Below are 16,505 nucleotides of genomic sequence, written 5' to 3' on the forward strand. Positions count from 1 at the left end.
AGATAAATGTTGAATATTCAGGATAGAATCTGGCACATGAGACTGATTCAGGAAAAATGGAAGACTTGGCAATGAACAAAAGATTATTGAATATCCTTTCAATAGAATTTTGAGTATTGTCTCATTGATTTTATAGTTCTTACTTGTTTTGGTCAGAACTAAGCAGACTAAATATGTCCACAACTTTGAAAAATGTATCTGCAGTTTTATACTCAGGTATTTTAAATTAAGAAAATCATCCCTTAAATTTTTCCTTCTTAGAATATAAAATTTGAATGGCCATTGAAAGATCATTTTGCCAACTTACTTTCCTCATCTTGAGCAAGACCCCACCCAAACTCTTCTAGACAGATGAAACTTGTATCCCTCTAGGTATCTTGTTCATCCAAACTTTCCCTTATTATATATTGCCTGCTTGCTAAAAGCTAGACACTGTGATGGGCACTGGTGATAGAATGATAAAGAAATGGATCCTGTCTTCAAAGAGTTTAGTGGAAATTGTAGATAAGGAACCAAGGAATTACAGAATCGAGTTATGTCCAACATAGCAGCCAATAGCCACATGTGGCTATTTAAGCAATTTAGAATTGATAAGTTAAAAATTCAGGGAGTTCCCATCGTGGCCCAGCAGAAACCAATCCGACTAGGAACCGTGGGGTTGTGGGTTTGATCCCTGGCCTCACTCAGTGGGTTAAGGATCTGGCGTTGCTGTGAGCTGTAGTATATATAGGTCACAGACACAGCTCGGATCTGGTGTTGCCGTGGCTCTGGCTAGGCTGGCAGCCATAGCTCCTATTGGACCCCTAAGCCTGGGAACCTCCTATGCCATGGGTGCAGCCCTAAAAAGACCAAAAAAAAAAATCATCTCCTTAGTTACACTGGCCACATTTCATGTACGTGTGTGTCTGGTGGCTACCATACTGGACAGAACTGAAATAGAACATTTCCATCATCTCAGAAAGTTCTTTTGGATAACATTGGTATAGAGTGATGGGAGCTAAAATGGTGCCACTAGTCAATATTGATCTAACATTTATAATATGCCAGGAACTGATGATAGAGAAATGAAGGGCAAGTCCCTATCCTCACATAGTTGACAATATAGAGGGAGATGAAACAAAAATAAGCTGATTATTGTAATATCATCATTTATGAGCTATAGTAGGTGAGCCCAGCATGGGAAAATATTTACCAGGTGAAGATCAGGAGGAAGGTGGAGGGAAATGCGTGTGCAAGGCTGGGCAAGTCAGGTGGTCCATCTAGAGAACAGCAGGATTATCAGTAGGACTGAGAGGCAGCAGGGGTGGAGGAGTGGCAGAAATGAGCCTGGAGGGCAGGCAGGGATCAGCTGAAGAGTCTTGTCCTGGGTTGAGGTGTTTGAACTTAATCCTGAAGCGGTGTGAAGTCACTACATCCTATTAAAGCTGAGATTTAATGCACTTGGATATACTCTTCATAGTGGTCACTCTAACTGGAGTGTGGAGGAGTGAGACTGCAAGCAATGAAATGAGTTGTTAAGACTATTACCATCTGAAAAGCAACAGAGGCATGAAGACAGCTAGAGAAGTGAGTAGGAAGAGTCAGCTCTGAGTGGTATTTGAGGGGACAACTATAGAACTGTTGGTTTGGGGGATGTGTTAGTACAGAGAGAACAGGATGACTTCAAGTTTTGGAGTTGCACAACTTTTCGAATGATGATACCATTCACTTAGAGAACGTGGAAATTCTTTAGGGTCATGTTGAACTTGAAGTACCTAGCACCTATGGGACTTTTAAGCTATGATGTTCAGAGACCAGTTCTATAAATGGTCCTAGATGTCAGGAGAGAAGCATGCACTAAAGTTAAGGATTCGAAGGTAAGACAAATCATCTAGGAAGAAAAAAACATTTAAAAAAACATCCAGGATGACAGCCAAGAAACCTTCAGATTAACAGGGAGAGCAAAGGAAGAAGTGTTTAAAAGCAGCAGCTAGAAAGAAAAGAAGAAAGCCAGGGAGATTAATGTCGCATAAGCCAAGGGAGGACAGATTTTCAAAATAAGGGTGTCAGACCAGTGGGGTCCTGAGGTCTGGCTGGGGTGTGGGAGCCCAGTCACTAGGGTTGGCTATAGCATGTGGCCCTGCAATGCTTGGGGTCTGTGAAGAAGCCTAAAGAACATCATCACTGGGAAGCATCTTACAGCCAAAGTCGGGGGTGCTCAGAGGCTGGACATCAGTCCAGCCAAGGCTAGGCAGAGAGGAATGGACCAGACTCAAAGTCAGCAGGCAGGAGACCAGGAGACCTAAGGAGAGGAAATAGTCAATGTAGGAGCATAAAAGCCTCTGTCAGAATGGAAGAGTAAGTAGCTGCCTGGTTCTTGGCCAGTGCCTTGAGCCATTGGTCAGCCTGAGAGGGAACAGCAGTGTTCATAAGATGATAAGAGATACCGAGAGGTTTTGAGTTCAAGCTCTGCCTGGCTACTGGCTAACTTTCGTCGTGTATAGTGGCTGAACAGAAACATGAGGTGGTAATGTTTGTTTCTCGATCTGGATGCTGCATTCATTTGGTGAGGTCACTGAGCTATATATTCATGTGTGTGTTCTTTTTGGCAGTTGTGGTTCAATAAACAATTTAACAGTTAAAAAGAAGTTCAGAGCCTGGAATCAGATTGACTGGAATCGAATGCTTTCTCTGTGGTTTGTGAACTATGTAATTTGGGCCAGTTATAGAATCACAATCCTACTTCACAAGTTTTGTTGTGAATATAAAACAATGTAATACAGTCATCCCTCAGTTTTCAGAGGGGATTAGTTCCAGATCCCTGAAGAACCAAAATCTGTGGATGCTCGAGTCCCTGACATGAAATTGTGTAGTGTCTGTATGTAACCTATGCACATCCTCTCTTATGCTTTAAATCATCTCTAGATTGCTTATAATGACTAATACAATGTAAATGTTACGTAAATAGTTGCAAACACAATGTAGATACCATGTAAATACTTGTCAGCACATAGCAAAATCAAGTTTTGCTTTCTGGAATGTTCTGGAATTTTTTCCCCAAGTATTTTCAATTCATGCTTGGTCGAATCCATGGATGGAGGACTGACTATATGTGTAAAAACATTCAAGAACTATGTGCTAAATATTACTCGTAAATGTGACAGAGATATCAAATAAGATAAGCACTGAAACATGTCCATTGGCTTTGACATCTTTGTCCATTGGCTTTGACATCTTTGTCCATTGGCTTTGACATCTTTGGAACCAGAATAAGAGCTGTTTCAATGGAGCAGAAGACAGGGAAGCATGGACTGCACTGGAATGAGGTGTGAATGAGAGGAGAGGAGGTGGAGTGTGAGTGGAGATAGCTCTCAAGAAGCTTGTCTGTGAAAGAAAGAGCCATGGCAACAGGATATTTCTCATCATTATTAACATCCTTTCTCTCTCTCTGTCTCTCTCTCTCTCTGTGTCTTTGTCTCTCTCTCTCTACTTTAGCAAAGTGTGCATATAAAGAGTTCACCTGATTTTTGAGCCAGAGAATTAGTGAGGTTACAACTCAAAAGATTGTGTATTTATCTTCAAAGAAGTCTGCAGTATAAGTGTAGCCCCAGAAAGAGATTTGAATGTCATCTAAGGCTGGTGTAGCTGAAGGACACAAACTGAAGTTGTCAGATGAGGGAGAGAAGTTGAACTGTTCAGCCATGCAACTCAGATTTGTTATGAAATAAAGTGAAGTCACGATAATGCTGGTCAATTTGGGGGAAAGGACATAGGAATTTGGGGGGCTGGATGATGCCATAGAGGTTCATCAGCTATACAGGAGTGCTGGGAAGACAAATAAAAGGAGTGTAAGTCACTAAGATAGCAGAGATGGAGCCATTGCAAGGGATCACAGAATCCAGGATGTGGCCGTGGTAGTGAGGGCTGGAGGCAGAGAGGAGGGGAAGGGGCCAGTGCTTGGGTATGGCTTGAGGAGACAGGATGCTGATCCCTGCGCTGGAGTCCTTGACAGACATGAGATAGTGACCATGGGATTGTGCATGATGACGTCTCCTGAGATGCACTCCCACAGTTGTCGTCAATCACCCATTACTGTCAGTGGTCTTTGGGTTTTATAAATAACCTAGAAGCATATTCTGTGTCCTAAATTAATTTCCTCTTTTTCTACCGTGAATGTAGATGGAGAACAATTGATTGTCATGTCTTGTGAAGGTCCTTCATTGTCTTGAACACTATTAACTCACTCTTCAATGTCCTCTTGTATTGATTAATTCTAGTTCTTTTTAATCCAGGTCAAGTCTTTCCTTTCCTCTTTACGATTTTCCATTTATCCTGAATTTGTGAGTTTCTGGACTTTGTACATTAATCCTGAATAAGACTCAGCCAGAGGAGTTGAGATTGTTTTTGGTTTTGGTCTCTCTCTCTCTCTCTCTCTCTCGCTCTTTTTTTTTTTTTTTTTTTTTGTCTTTTTGCCTTTTCTAGGGCTGCTCCCGCGGCACATGGAAGTTCCCAGGCTAGGGGTCCGTTTGAAGCTGTAGCCACCGGCCTACACCAGAGCTACAGCAACGCAGGATCCGAGCCGCGTCTGCGATCTACACCACAGCTCACGGCAATGCCAGATCCTTAACCCACTGAGCATGGGCAGGGATCGAACCCACAACCTCATGGTTCCTAGTCAGATTCGTTAACCACTGCACCACGAAGGGAACTCCATTGGTCTCTTTTATGTCTGTTCTATGGGGAAAAATCAAGTTAGAAAGAAATTATTTTATCTTATTGTAATAAACTATTGGCAAATAACTTGCATGCATAGTTGACTTTATGGCCATTCTGTTATTTCATTCTTAGTTTTACATCATAGTGTTGATTTTCTAATTGTTTCCTAGTTTGTTATTCATAATGAACCATCATTTTTAATTCTCATCTCCTCCTAATCAATTCATAGGGGATCCTTTTAGCTTGAAATTATAGTTCCTCTCTATAGTGTTGTACTTCACCCCATTTTCCCCAATTGCCAAGGTAAATTTGAATCCTGATCCCCAAACTGTACTTTTGCAACATCTTGTTAAGCATTTTAATTAATATCAGACCAATGGTAGGACCATATCTGTTTGGCTTTCTTGAATCAGTACATTTTAGCAGTGCCACTGCAATTTTGACTCTTGAGCAGATTATCTAATGAAGTCATTTCCATATCATAGCTGAAGCATTTTTAAGTGAAACTCCTCATGAAAATATCAATCAACGTGTAGCTGCTGAAAACCAAGATATGGATGAAGACCAGAATTTAAGAGACCAAATACAGCACAGGTTAGTTTAAAGCTCAATGCCCTGCTTCTTGTTTCTTATCCTTTGAATAGACTGACAGCTAGTCACTCTAGAATCATCAGATCCAGGGGAAAAAAAATGTATTTCCTAGCATTCAGTCTTTTACAGGTAAAAGAAAACTAAGTAGCTTTGATGTTGAGTGAAATATTTATGTGCTGATGTTTTTCCCCCCTTTTTACAGCTGCACCTCTAGCATATGGAAGTTCCCAGACTAGAGGGGGAATCAGAGCTGCAGCTCCAGCCTGCACCAGAGCCACAGCAACACTGGATCCTAGCCACATCTGTGACCAATGTCACAGCTTGTGGCAACACTGGATCTTTAACCCACTCAGTGAGGCCAGGGATTGACACTGCATCCTCATGGACACTCTGTCAGGTCCTTAATCCACTGAACCACAACGGGAACTCCAAAGGTGAGATTTTTTTTTTTTTTTTTTTTTTTGGCCATTCCTGGGCCATCCCAGACCAGGGATCAAACCCATGCTACATCAGTGATAGGAGCTGTAGCAATGACAATGCCAGGTCCTTAACCACTAAGCCACCAGGGAACTCCTGTGCTAGTTTTTATGCTGAGAGCACAAGTCATCTTAGTTTGAGAAGAAGAGAATTAAATCAGGCAACACTTCCCTTTATAGCTACATGAATTTACAAGTTTGTTATATGGAATCCAAATTCAGCCCCCATTCAACAAATACCAGTGAAGATCATGGACTTTCAAAGAGCTATGCATCAGATTATAGATTACATAGATTATATACATCAGATTATAGTGTTTCTACATCAGATTATAGATTATATAGATTCTTTACCTCAGATTATATAGATTATATAATCTGATTATAAATTATGTATATAAATTATATATACATCAGATTATAGTGGTTTAGTGCTTCTGTTTTACTAAAATGAAGTCATCCTTTTAAAAAAAAAGGCCTTATTTATGTTGTAAGCACTTTGTTCACTGGAAAAGAAAACTTCGTTTACTGAAACTTTGAGAACTCAGAAAATATGAAGTAAGCCAGGGAAGAGGAATTTGAGCTACATTAAGCCTATCTACTTTCAGAAGACAGGAAAGTTTCAAAAATCATTCCAAGAGTATATTTGAGTAAAGCAAGTAAGTCAGAATCATCTACATTTACTCAAAATTCTCTTCAACTTTAGAGATGACCTCAGTGGCCCAGACTGTAGCTACCATCAGAAGGATGCTCAGAATTCGTCTACTATGAGGTGTAGAGGTTGTTTCCTTAGCTTCCCACTTAGAGAAGTGAACCCACACCAAAGATTTCCTGAAATGGTAGAACTTTCAAATCTTCTTTTACTCTTTCATGTATCTCAAAATCTATGGCTTGATGGCATTAACGATTTCTCATTTAAAGTGGATCATATTTCATCGCCTGTAGATTTCTTGAAGTTGACTTTTCAGATTTAACTATATTGGCAGCTTACTTTTTCATCATGTAATTAGATAAATCATGCTTAATGTTACTCTAGTATTTCACTCAGTATGTGCTAGTCATATAATATTTGGATTTTGCAGAATTATAGGCTTCTGGGACCACTGGCCTTCATTGGAGCAATGGTTTACAGAGCCAGAAAACATTTTGATAAAAATGAACGCTGAAGTAGATGAACAGTCCCTATGCCAAAAAGTAAAGGAAATGTTTATGGCAGAAATAATGAAAAAAGAGAATAAAGGTAATTACAGTTCTTTATAATTTTGAGCTTACATAACAAAAATGTGTGGTTTTAGTGAGTTCAGGAGGAAATGAATGTGTGATTGCACATTTCTGTCTTCTTTTTGGGTTATACCATCTACCAGTGTCTTCTACCTCTGATTTTAGCTTTCCAATGGAAATGTTTCTAAATAAAAGATTTTGCTCTCTTCATTTTAATTTAATCTAATCAAAAGAGGTTACCTTGCTAAAAGTTTGTTTTCATTTGGGAAAAAAAAAAAAAAAGCAGAGTTAAAACTAAGGATTTTCTAGAGAAGGGTAAAGATTTAAATCTGTTGACCTCAACATTAGAAGGAAACATTGAGTGAACTATCTTTCTAGGTTGAAAATACTAGGCAGAGTATTTCCCCCAAATCTTCTTGTTTTGGTATGAATTTACTATTGACTATTTATTAGTCTACTTCTGGGGTGTATTTTACCCACATTAAGCCATCCTGACCTCCTTCCCCTTTTATTCAACCAATAGTAATTGCCCATTAACTTTTCATAGTATTATCGGAATTTATTACTGAACAAGATCTTAGGCTTATACGTGGCCAATGCCAGACTTCAGTTGAGATCTTACCTTGGAGAAGTGATTTCAGAAATAAATATTTCCCTTTTGTTTTTCAGTCACCCCAACTACAATGCTAACTACAGTTTCTTGGTGTAATAAAACATCACCAGAACTAATAATCTCACAAAGATTCTAAAACTGCCTTGTGAGTATGTTGTCTCCCATGCTTAGATTGATGACCTAACTGCTGTAACACTTCAGTGAACTGACACCAAAGTAGCACATACGTATAAGCCGCAGTCACCTTGGGGACCCAGGAGCTCACACTCAGAAAGACAAGCTTCCCATCTAAGTGTCTATTTCCCAGAACACCTATGCGAAGCTTTCAGACAAAACAAAAACCAACCCTATATTATATAAGAGGCTTAACGTGTTATTTGACAGACATTAGGCTGAGAGGAGAGAGGAAACCTCCCACAGAAATCTTAGTCTTAATTTTGGGAGGCAAAAACAAACGGATTTAAAGCTGTAGCGTCAAACATCTACAGATCAGAATCAGTGCCTTTGCCGGCTGTCAGACTCACATCAACATTTTCCTAAAGCTTTTACATTCTAATCACACTGTATTAACAAGCTCAACTGCCCCTTGTTTCAGACTTACATTCCAATCAGGGAATTGTTTTAACAAATATTTTATAATTAAAATAACAAACATTTGCCTAACCTAGTACTGTGTATTACACATCCTGATTAAGTTAAAAATAAAATTTAAAAAAGCATACAGTACTTCTAGGTATAGCCTGCTGTTTCAAAATGATCCTAGCATGCTGTTAAGTAGAAAATGGGCACAGAGAAGAGTCTGACAGCGTGTCCTCCTGAAAAACAAAATTCAGCCCAGTACATTTGAAGCTCTAACTGGCCTTATTCCGCTGTTCCTAAACTGGCCACCATCCCATCAAACCCCCCATCCTGTCTCTCCAAGGAGCAGTACAAAGGGGAGGGTGGGCCAGGGATGTCATTAACAAAAGCAAGAGAAGGAGTTCCCCTTGTGAGGCAGCGGAAACGAATCCGACTAGGAACCATGAGGTTGCGGGTTCAATTCCTGGCCTTGCTCAGTGGGTTAAGGATCCGGCGTTGCCGTGAGCTGTGGCGTAGGTCGCAGATGTGGCTCGGATCCTGCATTGCTGTGGCTCTGGCATAGGCCGGCAGCTGTAGCTCTGATTCGACCCCTAGCCTGGGAACCTCCATATGCCACCGGCGCAGCCCTAAAAAGACAAAAAGACAAAAAAATAAAAAAATTTAAAAAAAGGAAAAGGCCAAAAAAAAAGTTATTTGGGCCCAGAACATCTTCTTTTTGCGAGGAAGGGAACTACGGGGGTCTTTACCTTGCAAGTGCCTTTTCTTCTTTTGGGGTGCAGTTGTGGGGGTGGCGTAGGAGGGGAAAGGGATCAAGAGAGGCCCCACATGATAGATTACCTCATTGGTGCTGACCAGAAGGTTCCAAACTGGGTGATTAAGATGATGTTTCTGGAGAAAAGAGGAACTGATGTTGAAGCAGATAGTAAGTCCAGGTTTGGTATCATGGGCTTTCTTTAACAGCAGCAACACCATTATAGGCCTGTGGTTTTCTCTTTGATAATACAACCCTTTAGGGTGCGAGAGGGAAAAGAACAAAGAGACAACGGGAAATTTCCCTTTCTGCTTACTTGTCTAAATTGTTGGATTTAAAAAAATACTGTGGGAGTTCCCGTCATGGCTCAGTGGTTAACAAATCTGACTAGGAATCATGAGGCTGCGGGTTCGATCCCTGACCTTGCTCAATGGGTTAAGGATCTGGCGTTGCCGTGAGCTGTGGTGCAGGTCGCAGACATGGCTTGGATCCCCCGTTGCTGTGGCTCTGGCGTAGGCCGGCGGCTACAGCTCTGATTTGATCCCTAGCCTGGGAACCTCCATATGCCAAGGGAGCTGCCCTAGAAATGGCAAAAAGACAAAAATAAATAAATAAATACTACTAATAATTATGTATTACTTTTATAATCAGAAAAAAAAAAAAACCTTAATTTCCACTTCGGAAAAACATCGAATAGGATTGTTGCCGAAACTTGGCCTCTGTCTGCTGGTGCCGAATAGAAATGCAGAGACAGAGTTTTAGGTGAAGGAGAAAAAGATAGCTTTTATTGCTTTGCCAGGCAAAAGAGGCCACAGCCGGCTAATGCCTTAAAGACTGTGCCCTCCATTGGGAAGAATTGCAGGACGTTTTACAGTAAAAAGGAGAAAAACAGGTTTGGTTTTCAAATAGGAATCACGTTTGGGGTGAACATACATTCTTCTTTCTTTGGCGGGTGAGTCTTAGTCGTCAAAGCTGGAGTCAGGAGATCTCGGCACCATCCTGCTGCTGGTCTCCTGGATTATTGCCTGGAATAACAGTACTTTCGAAAAGGGCGTATTGATCAGAGATTAGAACAAACTAGGAAAGTTCCTGAGAAAGGTTATGTGCTAGTAATCTTTAACCCACAGGCAATTATGCTCAGGGTTCCTAATCTTTAGCTTACAAGTGATTGTATTCAGGGTGCACTTAAGTCAGGAAGAAGGACAAGGAAGGACTCTAAGCTGTTCCATTTTAAAATATTCATTTCTAAAAGAAGCATAAGGAATATAACTTTTCTGTTAGGTGTGTAAGATGCCTATATTATTATGTGTATTCCTTGGGGATCCAGGATCTGCCCCAAGGCTGCACTGTTGTTGCTTGACTGTTCCTCCCCTGTCTTTGCATCCCCTCCCTTCCCTGACCAGCAACTGTTTGAACCTGTCTGAACGTTGGAATTTAGGGAAGTCTATGGAGGCTTAAGGAGGCACATTTCCTAGAGGCAAGAAATGAGGGACACAAAGGCTTTTTGTGCCCCGGAGCCCCACAGGCCCCTGTTCAGTTGCAGAAAGAAGCCTCCTTGGCTTGCTGAATTGAAAAGAATAATCCGAGGGCAAAGGGAATCTGTGTGAAAGAAAATAGCCATACAAGGGTTCAAGTATTGGTTGTCAGTGGTACAGTGGTCAAGTTGCAGCCATTTCTAGGATGGAGCCCTGGGAAGTGGGGGAGGGCTGGGAGGGTGTTCCAGGAAGGGTGAGCCTGAGCCCTGAAAGACAAAGGGCCAAAACAAAAATGGGAGGCTAGACAATCAGGAATCAGCCTCACGCCGACCCCGGAACACTCACTCCCTGAATCTCTTCAAGTCTTGGCTGGATGTCACCTTCTCAGTGGCCCTACCCTGCAAAACACTCTGTTTAAAACCTGCCCCATGGCACTCCTGATCCCCTTTACTCTGTTCTATTTATTTTCTTCTAACACTTACCACCCTCCAACTTCTTATATGAATTAATTTGATGATCATATTTACAGTGAGTCTCCCACCACTAAAAACACAAGTTTCACAAGGCAGTGATTTTTCTCTTTTGTTTTACCTTTGTATCTCTGGCAACCAGAACTCTGCCTGGTGTTGTTTATATTATTATTATTATTATTATTATTATTATTATTATTATTATTTTATTGACAGTATTGGTAGTAGTTTTACCTTGTTGCTATAGCTCTTCTTTTCCTTCGCATCACAATTCAGATTCAATAAGTAGTTGTTGCATGAAGGAGTGAATCGCTAGGACTGAATTGAGCCCTGAGCACCATTCTAAATGGCTCATGTGTATGTGCTCCTACAAGTTGGTGTCCCACATTTCTTTTCCCTGTCGTTTCCTCCGTACCCCCACCTCTTCTGTCACATTGCTCTTCACCTTGTCTTTATGCTTTTTTCACTTTGTTGTTCCACTGAAAGTTTTGAAATAATTCTTTATTTTCCTATTCCAAGATATCAGCTACTTCTAGACTGTTAGTTTTACATTTGGCACCCCCCCTTAACAAGCCTTTCTACCAACTACATACACACACAAACATCATCATCATCATCAACATCATCAACAACATCATCATCATCATCATCATTGTCATCATCATTATCATTGTCATCATCATTGTCAGCATCATCATCATCATCATCATTGTTATCATCATTATCATTGTCATCATCATTGTCAGCATCATCATCATCATTGTTATCATCATCATCATCATCATTGTCATCATCATTATCATTGTCATCATCATTGTCATCATCATCATTGTCATTGTCATCATCATCATCACCATCAGAGGCAGGGGAAAAAGCATTTCTAACTCAGCAGAGAAGACTTCAGATCTTAGCTTTAGGGACTGGATGGTTGAAAGGAAAGCCCTAAAACATGAATTTAGCCTTAACTGAGTAAAAGCAATTTTATATTAATTTAGGTTTATCTTCGTTCAAGTGAAATAGTAGTTGTCTGGAGTCGCTAATAAAGGCCCTTATTATTATCCTTTTGAAGCGAAAAAAAAATCAGAAGAAAAGGAAGCTGAGAAAAAAGAAGAATTTTCTCTGCCTGAGGCTACACCTCCCACACCACCTGCCCCTCCTCCTTCCGAACCAGAAAAAGAGAAGGAAGCCCATCCTCCGCATGAGCGGTCCAAAACTCCCACTGCGAAAGGGAAGCCCGCATCAGGTGATTGACCGAATGATTTATAATCCTGTTTGCTCGTTTCTTATTTTCACTTAGAAAAGAATTCTTAATTATAGTAGCGGTCCATATGTCTAGATTCAGGCTTAGAGTGCCTTCAATCACAGGAAAGCTCAGATGGAGGGGAAAGCGGTAGTGGCTGAGAGCAGGGCTGGCACAAAGCACAGGTACCTGACTGTGTGGGTGGGAAGCCAGAGTCCTCACACCCAGATCTGCTGATTAGAACAAGACCACAGATGAGAGGAGGGAGGCACAGAGCATAAGCAGAAGGAGCTTAGAGCAAGCAGATCAAGAGGACAGACATCTCTTGGCTGAGCAGTAGATTTGAATTTATGTGAAGAGTGAGACCATCTTAAGAAAATGAGATTTAGCATAGCCAGCTGTCCATAAGAAGAATGGTACAAATCAATAGAATTCATTGGAGACTAGAATTTGCATGTAACTGTTAATCTTCAGTGCTGTGTGATTATCATCAGCTGGAAACAAGCACCTGACACCTCAGTAACCGTGTACATTTATAGTATATAACAGACACAGATGGAGTTTGTGTAGAGACTGCATTTTAGCTTGTTCTTTCTAGACCCTTAACCACTAAGGACCATTAGGTAGCAGACAATATAATGACAAAGGTAAAATGCTCAATTGTTGAAATGTGTGATAGCGGAAGAATGCCAGGTTCAGTTTGGTGCTATATATAGGAAACAAATGTGGCTGTAGGGTCCGGTTTTAGCTTTGTAAGTAGCTGGTTGTGCAGTTACACAAGACTACCTAGGTGTTCTTGATTTAGAATGCATTTCTAAACTCCATAATCTTTCTGCTTCATGGAGATTCGAGATGGGTCTGAATTTTTAATTAAATTTATTTATATTAAACAAATACATTTGAAAACTTTACTGTCATATATTGTGGTCCATTAAAGACCATTGTATTCCAATAAAACTGGGCTTAACTAAAGGCAAAATGTACAAATTCTAAAAAAAAAAAAAATCCTATGAACAATAAACCTTAAAACAATTAACTAAACATACACACACTTTTCCTGTTTAAAAAAAAAAAAAAATTAGGGGAGTTCCCGTCTTGGCTCAGTGGTTAACGAATCCAACTAGGAACCACAAAGTTGCGGGTTCGATACCTGACCTCGCTCAGTGGGTTAAGGATCTGGCGTTGCCGTAAGCTGTGGTGAAGGTTGAAGACACAGCTCGGATCCCGTGTTGCTGTGGCTGTGGTGTAGGCTGGCAGCTATAGCTCCCATTAGACCCCTAGCCTGGGAACCTCTGTATGCCAAGGGTGCAGCCCTAGAAAAGACAGATATACAAAAAAAAAAAAAGTCAGAGGTCTGGAGGACAAATGCAAAACTTAAAAATGCTGTTTAGGAGTTCCCCTGGTGGTTCAGCAGGTATGAACCCGACTATTATCTATGAGGACTTGGGTTCTATCCTGGCCTCGATAAGTGGGTTAAGAATCTGGCATTGCCATGCACTGTGGTGTAGATGACAGACTCGGCTTGGATCCCGAGATTCTGTAGCTGTGGTGTAGGCCTGCAGCTACAGCTCTGATTTGACCACTAGCCTGGTAACTTTCATATGTCGTGGGTGCAGCCCTAAAAAGATAACAAACAAAAACAAAAGCAAATAAAATGCTGTTTAGAACTGGGAAGACAGTTTTCACAGAGGCTCAAAGGGAGCCTGGAATTACCCAACTAGGCTTTGGCCTCCCCTCCCTTTTCTCTCCTTGGCCTCAACATCAGGAGTGTCTGTGTATTTGAGCCATTCCCTGAAACAGATCTTTAGCTTTTCTGGTTACAACACAGTTCAGTCTTTAAGTTTCTTAAGTTTGCCTGTGAATTTAAAATTGTGTTCTTGAATGCTATGCACTGGAGGAATAATAAAGCTATTGTTGCTTCAAAGAGTGGTTGTATCCGTCTCTTTTTTCCCACCAAGGGCAGGGCTAGTGCCTGATCTTTTAAAATGTGCAGAGTTAATCCCCACCCAGAAGCCCAATTACTGCCTTCCATCTGCAGCACATATTGGAAGGTGATCTTGGCACAGGGAGCCATTGATGGGGCAACAGAGCAGGCTGTGCTGCCCTTACAGCTTAGGGAAGCTTGGATTAGTTATTTTAGCATGAATAACAATTTTTTTCCAAAGAACACATTTTCAGAATTGAAACCCTGAGGCTTCTGAACAAGTCCAATGCAAATACCCAATCATCTTCTTTAAAAGCAGAGAAAAAAAGAAGAGAAAAATTTTTTACTAAAAAAACAAAAAGAGGAGAACTAGGGTGAAGAAGGAGGCATAGTATACTGAGTACTAACAGTCATTTTGTGCAAATATAGTTGTACATTGTATCTGGGTCTTTGACCTGAAACAGACTGTCAGATATTTCTTCCAAAAAGATAGGTTTATTTAGAATTAGAAGAGAATTGGAAGTTCCCTTTGTGGCTCAGCAGTAATGAACCTGACTAGTATCCATGAGGATGTGGGTTCTATCCCTGGCCTGACTCAGCAGCTTAGGGATCTGGCATTGCTGTGAGCTTCGCTGTAGATCACAGACGTGGCTCAGATGCTGCATTGCTTGTCGGGTAGGCTGGCAACTACAGCTCTGATTCATCCCCTAGCCTGGGAACTTCCATGTACTGCAAGTGCAACCCTAAAAAGCAAAAAATAAAATAAAATAAAATAGCAGAGAATTGTACTGCAGGGTCTGCAATCATGAGGAGCCATGTACAAGTCCCTGTATGGCCAGGGAAGGGGAATGCTTTTATAGAGTAAAAAGGAAGTTGGGGGGACAAAGTAAATGGTGCTTTTCATTGGCTGAGTTCTTGCCAAGAAAAAAAGAGTCTTTCTTCCCCCTGTATAGACAATGCTATCCTCTTAGGGCCTAAGAGCTCCCCATTCTGGTCTCCAAACTCTATAATTGTGGTTTCTGTTTATTAATGTTCTACAGTTCTGCATTTTATATCTGCTTCAGATGCAGTTGAGATTAAATTTGGAAAGCTTCAGTTATGTTCCATTAAAGGGTTAATGACCAAGTACTAATGTCAAATTTAATTTAAACGGCAAAATTGGGGAGTTCCTGTTGTGGCACAGCAGAAACGAATCCGACTAGGAAACATGAGGTTTTGGGTTCGATCCCTGGTCTCGCTTAGTGGGTAAAGGATCCAGTGTTGCATGAGCTGTGGTGTAGGTCGCAGACATGGCTCAGATCTGGTGTTGCTATGGCTGTGGTGTAGGCCGGAAGCTACAGCTCCGATTGGACCCCTAGCCTGGGAACCTCCATATGCCACGGGTGTGGCCCTAAAAAGACGAAAGACAAAAATAAATAAATAAATATTTTAAAAAATAATAATAAATGGCAGAATGCAATTTAAAACTGAAGATCTGAGTATGGCAAAGTATAATAGCGCTATTCATGCTGCTATTTAAGGATATATTTAAAAAAAAAAGGGGGGGGGAGTTCCCGTCGTGTCTTGTGGTTAACAAGCCCGACTAGCGTCCATGAGGATGAGGGTTCGATCCCTGGCCTCACTCACTGGGTTAAGGATCCAGCGTTGCTGTGAATTGTGGCGTAGGCTGGCAGCTACAGCTCTGATTTGACCCCTAGCCTGGGAACCTCCATATGCCACGGGTGTGGCCCTAAAAAGACAAAAAAAAAGAATATATTTTGACATTTCGGAATAAATTTTTGGAAACAATTTTTAAAAATAGTCAGAGTACATACTACCCCCAGCAGAAATCAGGCTTGCTCACAATACTTTATAAGTTCAGGTGTCTTAGGTGTCTGTTTTTACCTTTTCTGTTGCCTTTTGCTACAGTTTAAAGCTGCTGGTGACCTAGCAGCTTAGGATTCGGCAGTGTCACTGCTGTGGCTCAAGGCCAATCCTTGAAAAAAGCAGAAAAAGATCATTCCATTAAAAACTACCATTAAAAAAAATAGTTTGTTACCCAGAATATTGTCATTAAAACAACTAAGAGTATATCTAGACTTTTTATTAAGCTTATTTCTAAAAAAAAAAAAAAAGCAACGAAAAGATTTTTTTTAATTTATTTATTTATGAATGAGTTTGGTGTTGGACTATTTGGATGTTTAAAAGTTCTTTTTATAGAGGTTAACAAAGTTTCAAGATTGATTCTTTCCTTCACTTATTTCAATGGAATCTTGGTTTTTGCATCTGAGATGTTTAAATGTAAGTGATGTGAGCTATGCATTTACACGTTCTTATAACTATCACTTCTAAATACAAAGAATAGGTCAAAAAAAAAAAAGAATAGGTCAGACAGTCTTTCCATCACAGGCGTTTAAATTACCCCATATGTGCATTCTTTCAATGAAGGAAAACAAACAAACAAATATAGCCCAGGACAAAGAGATTGAAT

General features: G+C 40.6%; 1 protein-coding gene across 11 annotated transcripts in view; it reads left to right on the plus strand.

Annotated features, from left to right (window-relative positions):
• SPEF2 (sperm flagellar and cilia associated 2) overlaps positions 1–16,505 on the plus strand; it is a 177,962-nt gene that overhangs the window by 80,008 nt on the left and 81,449 nt on the right. For all 11 annotated transcript variants that reach the window (XR_014830743.1, XR_014830745.1, XR_014830746.1 and 8 more), the window contains 3 exon segments: positions 5,181–5,289; positions 6,845–7,002; positions 11,941–12,114. Coding sequence is in view for 6 of the 11 variants with exons in the window: in XM_085001637.1 (XP_084857763.1) it covers positions 5,181–5,289; positions 6,845–7,002; positions 11,941–12,114 (441 nt within the window). In the remaining 5 variants the exon portion in view is untranslated.

Source organism: Sus scrofa, chromosome 16 (assembly GCF_054392235.1).
Source record: "Sus scrofa isolate SSC_HxYL_T2T_F1_AM1 chromosome 16, Sscrofa_HxYL_maternal_Yorkshire_Landrace_v2.0, whole genome shotgun sequence".
Taxonomy (NCBI): domain Eukaryota; kingdom Metazoa; phylum Chordata; class Mammalia; order Artiodactyla; family Suidae; genus Sus; species Sus scrofa.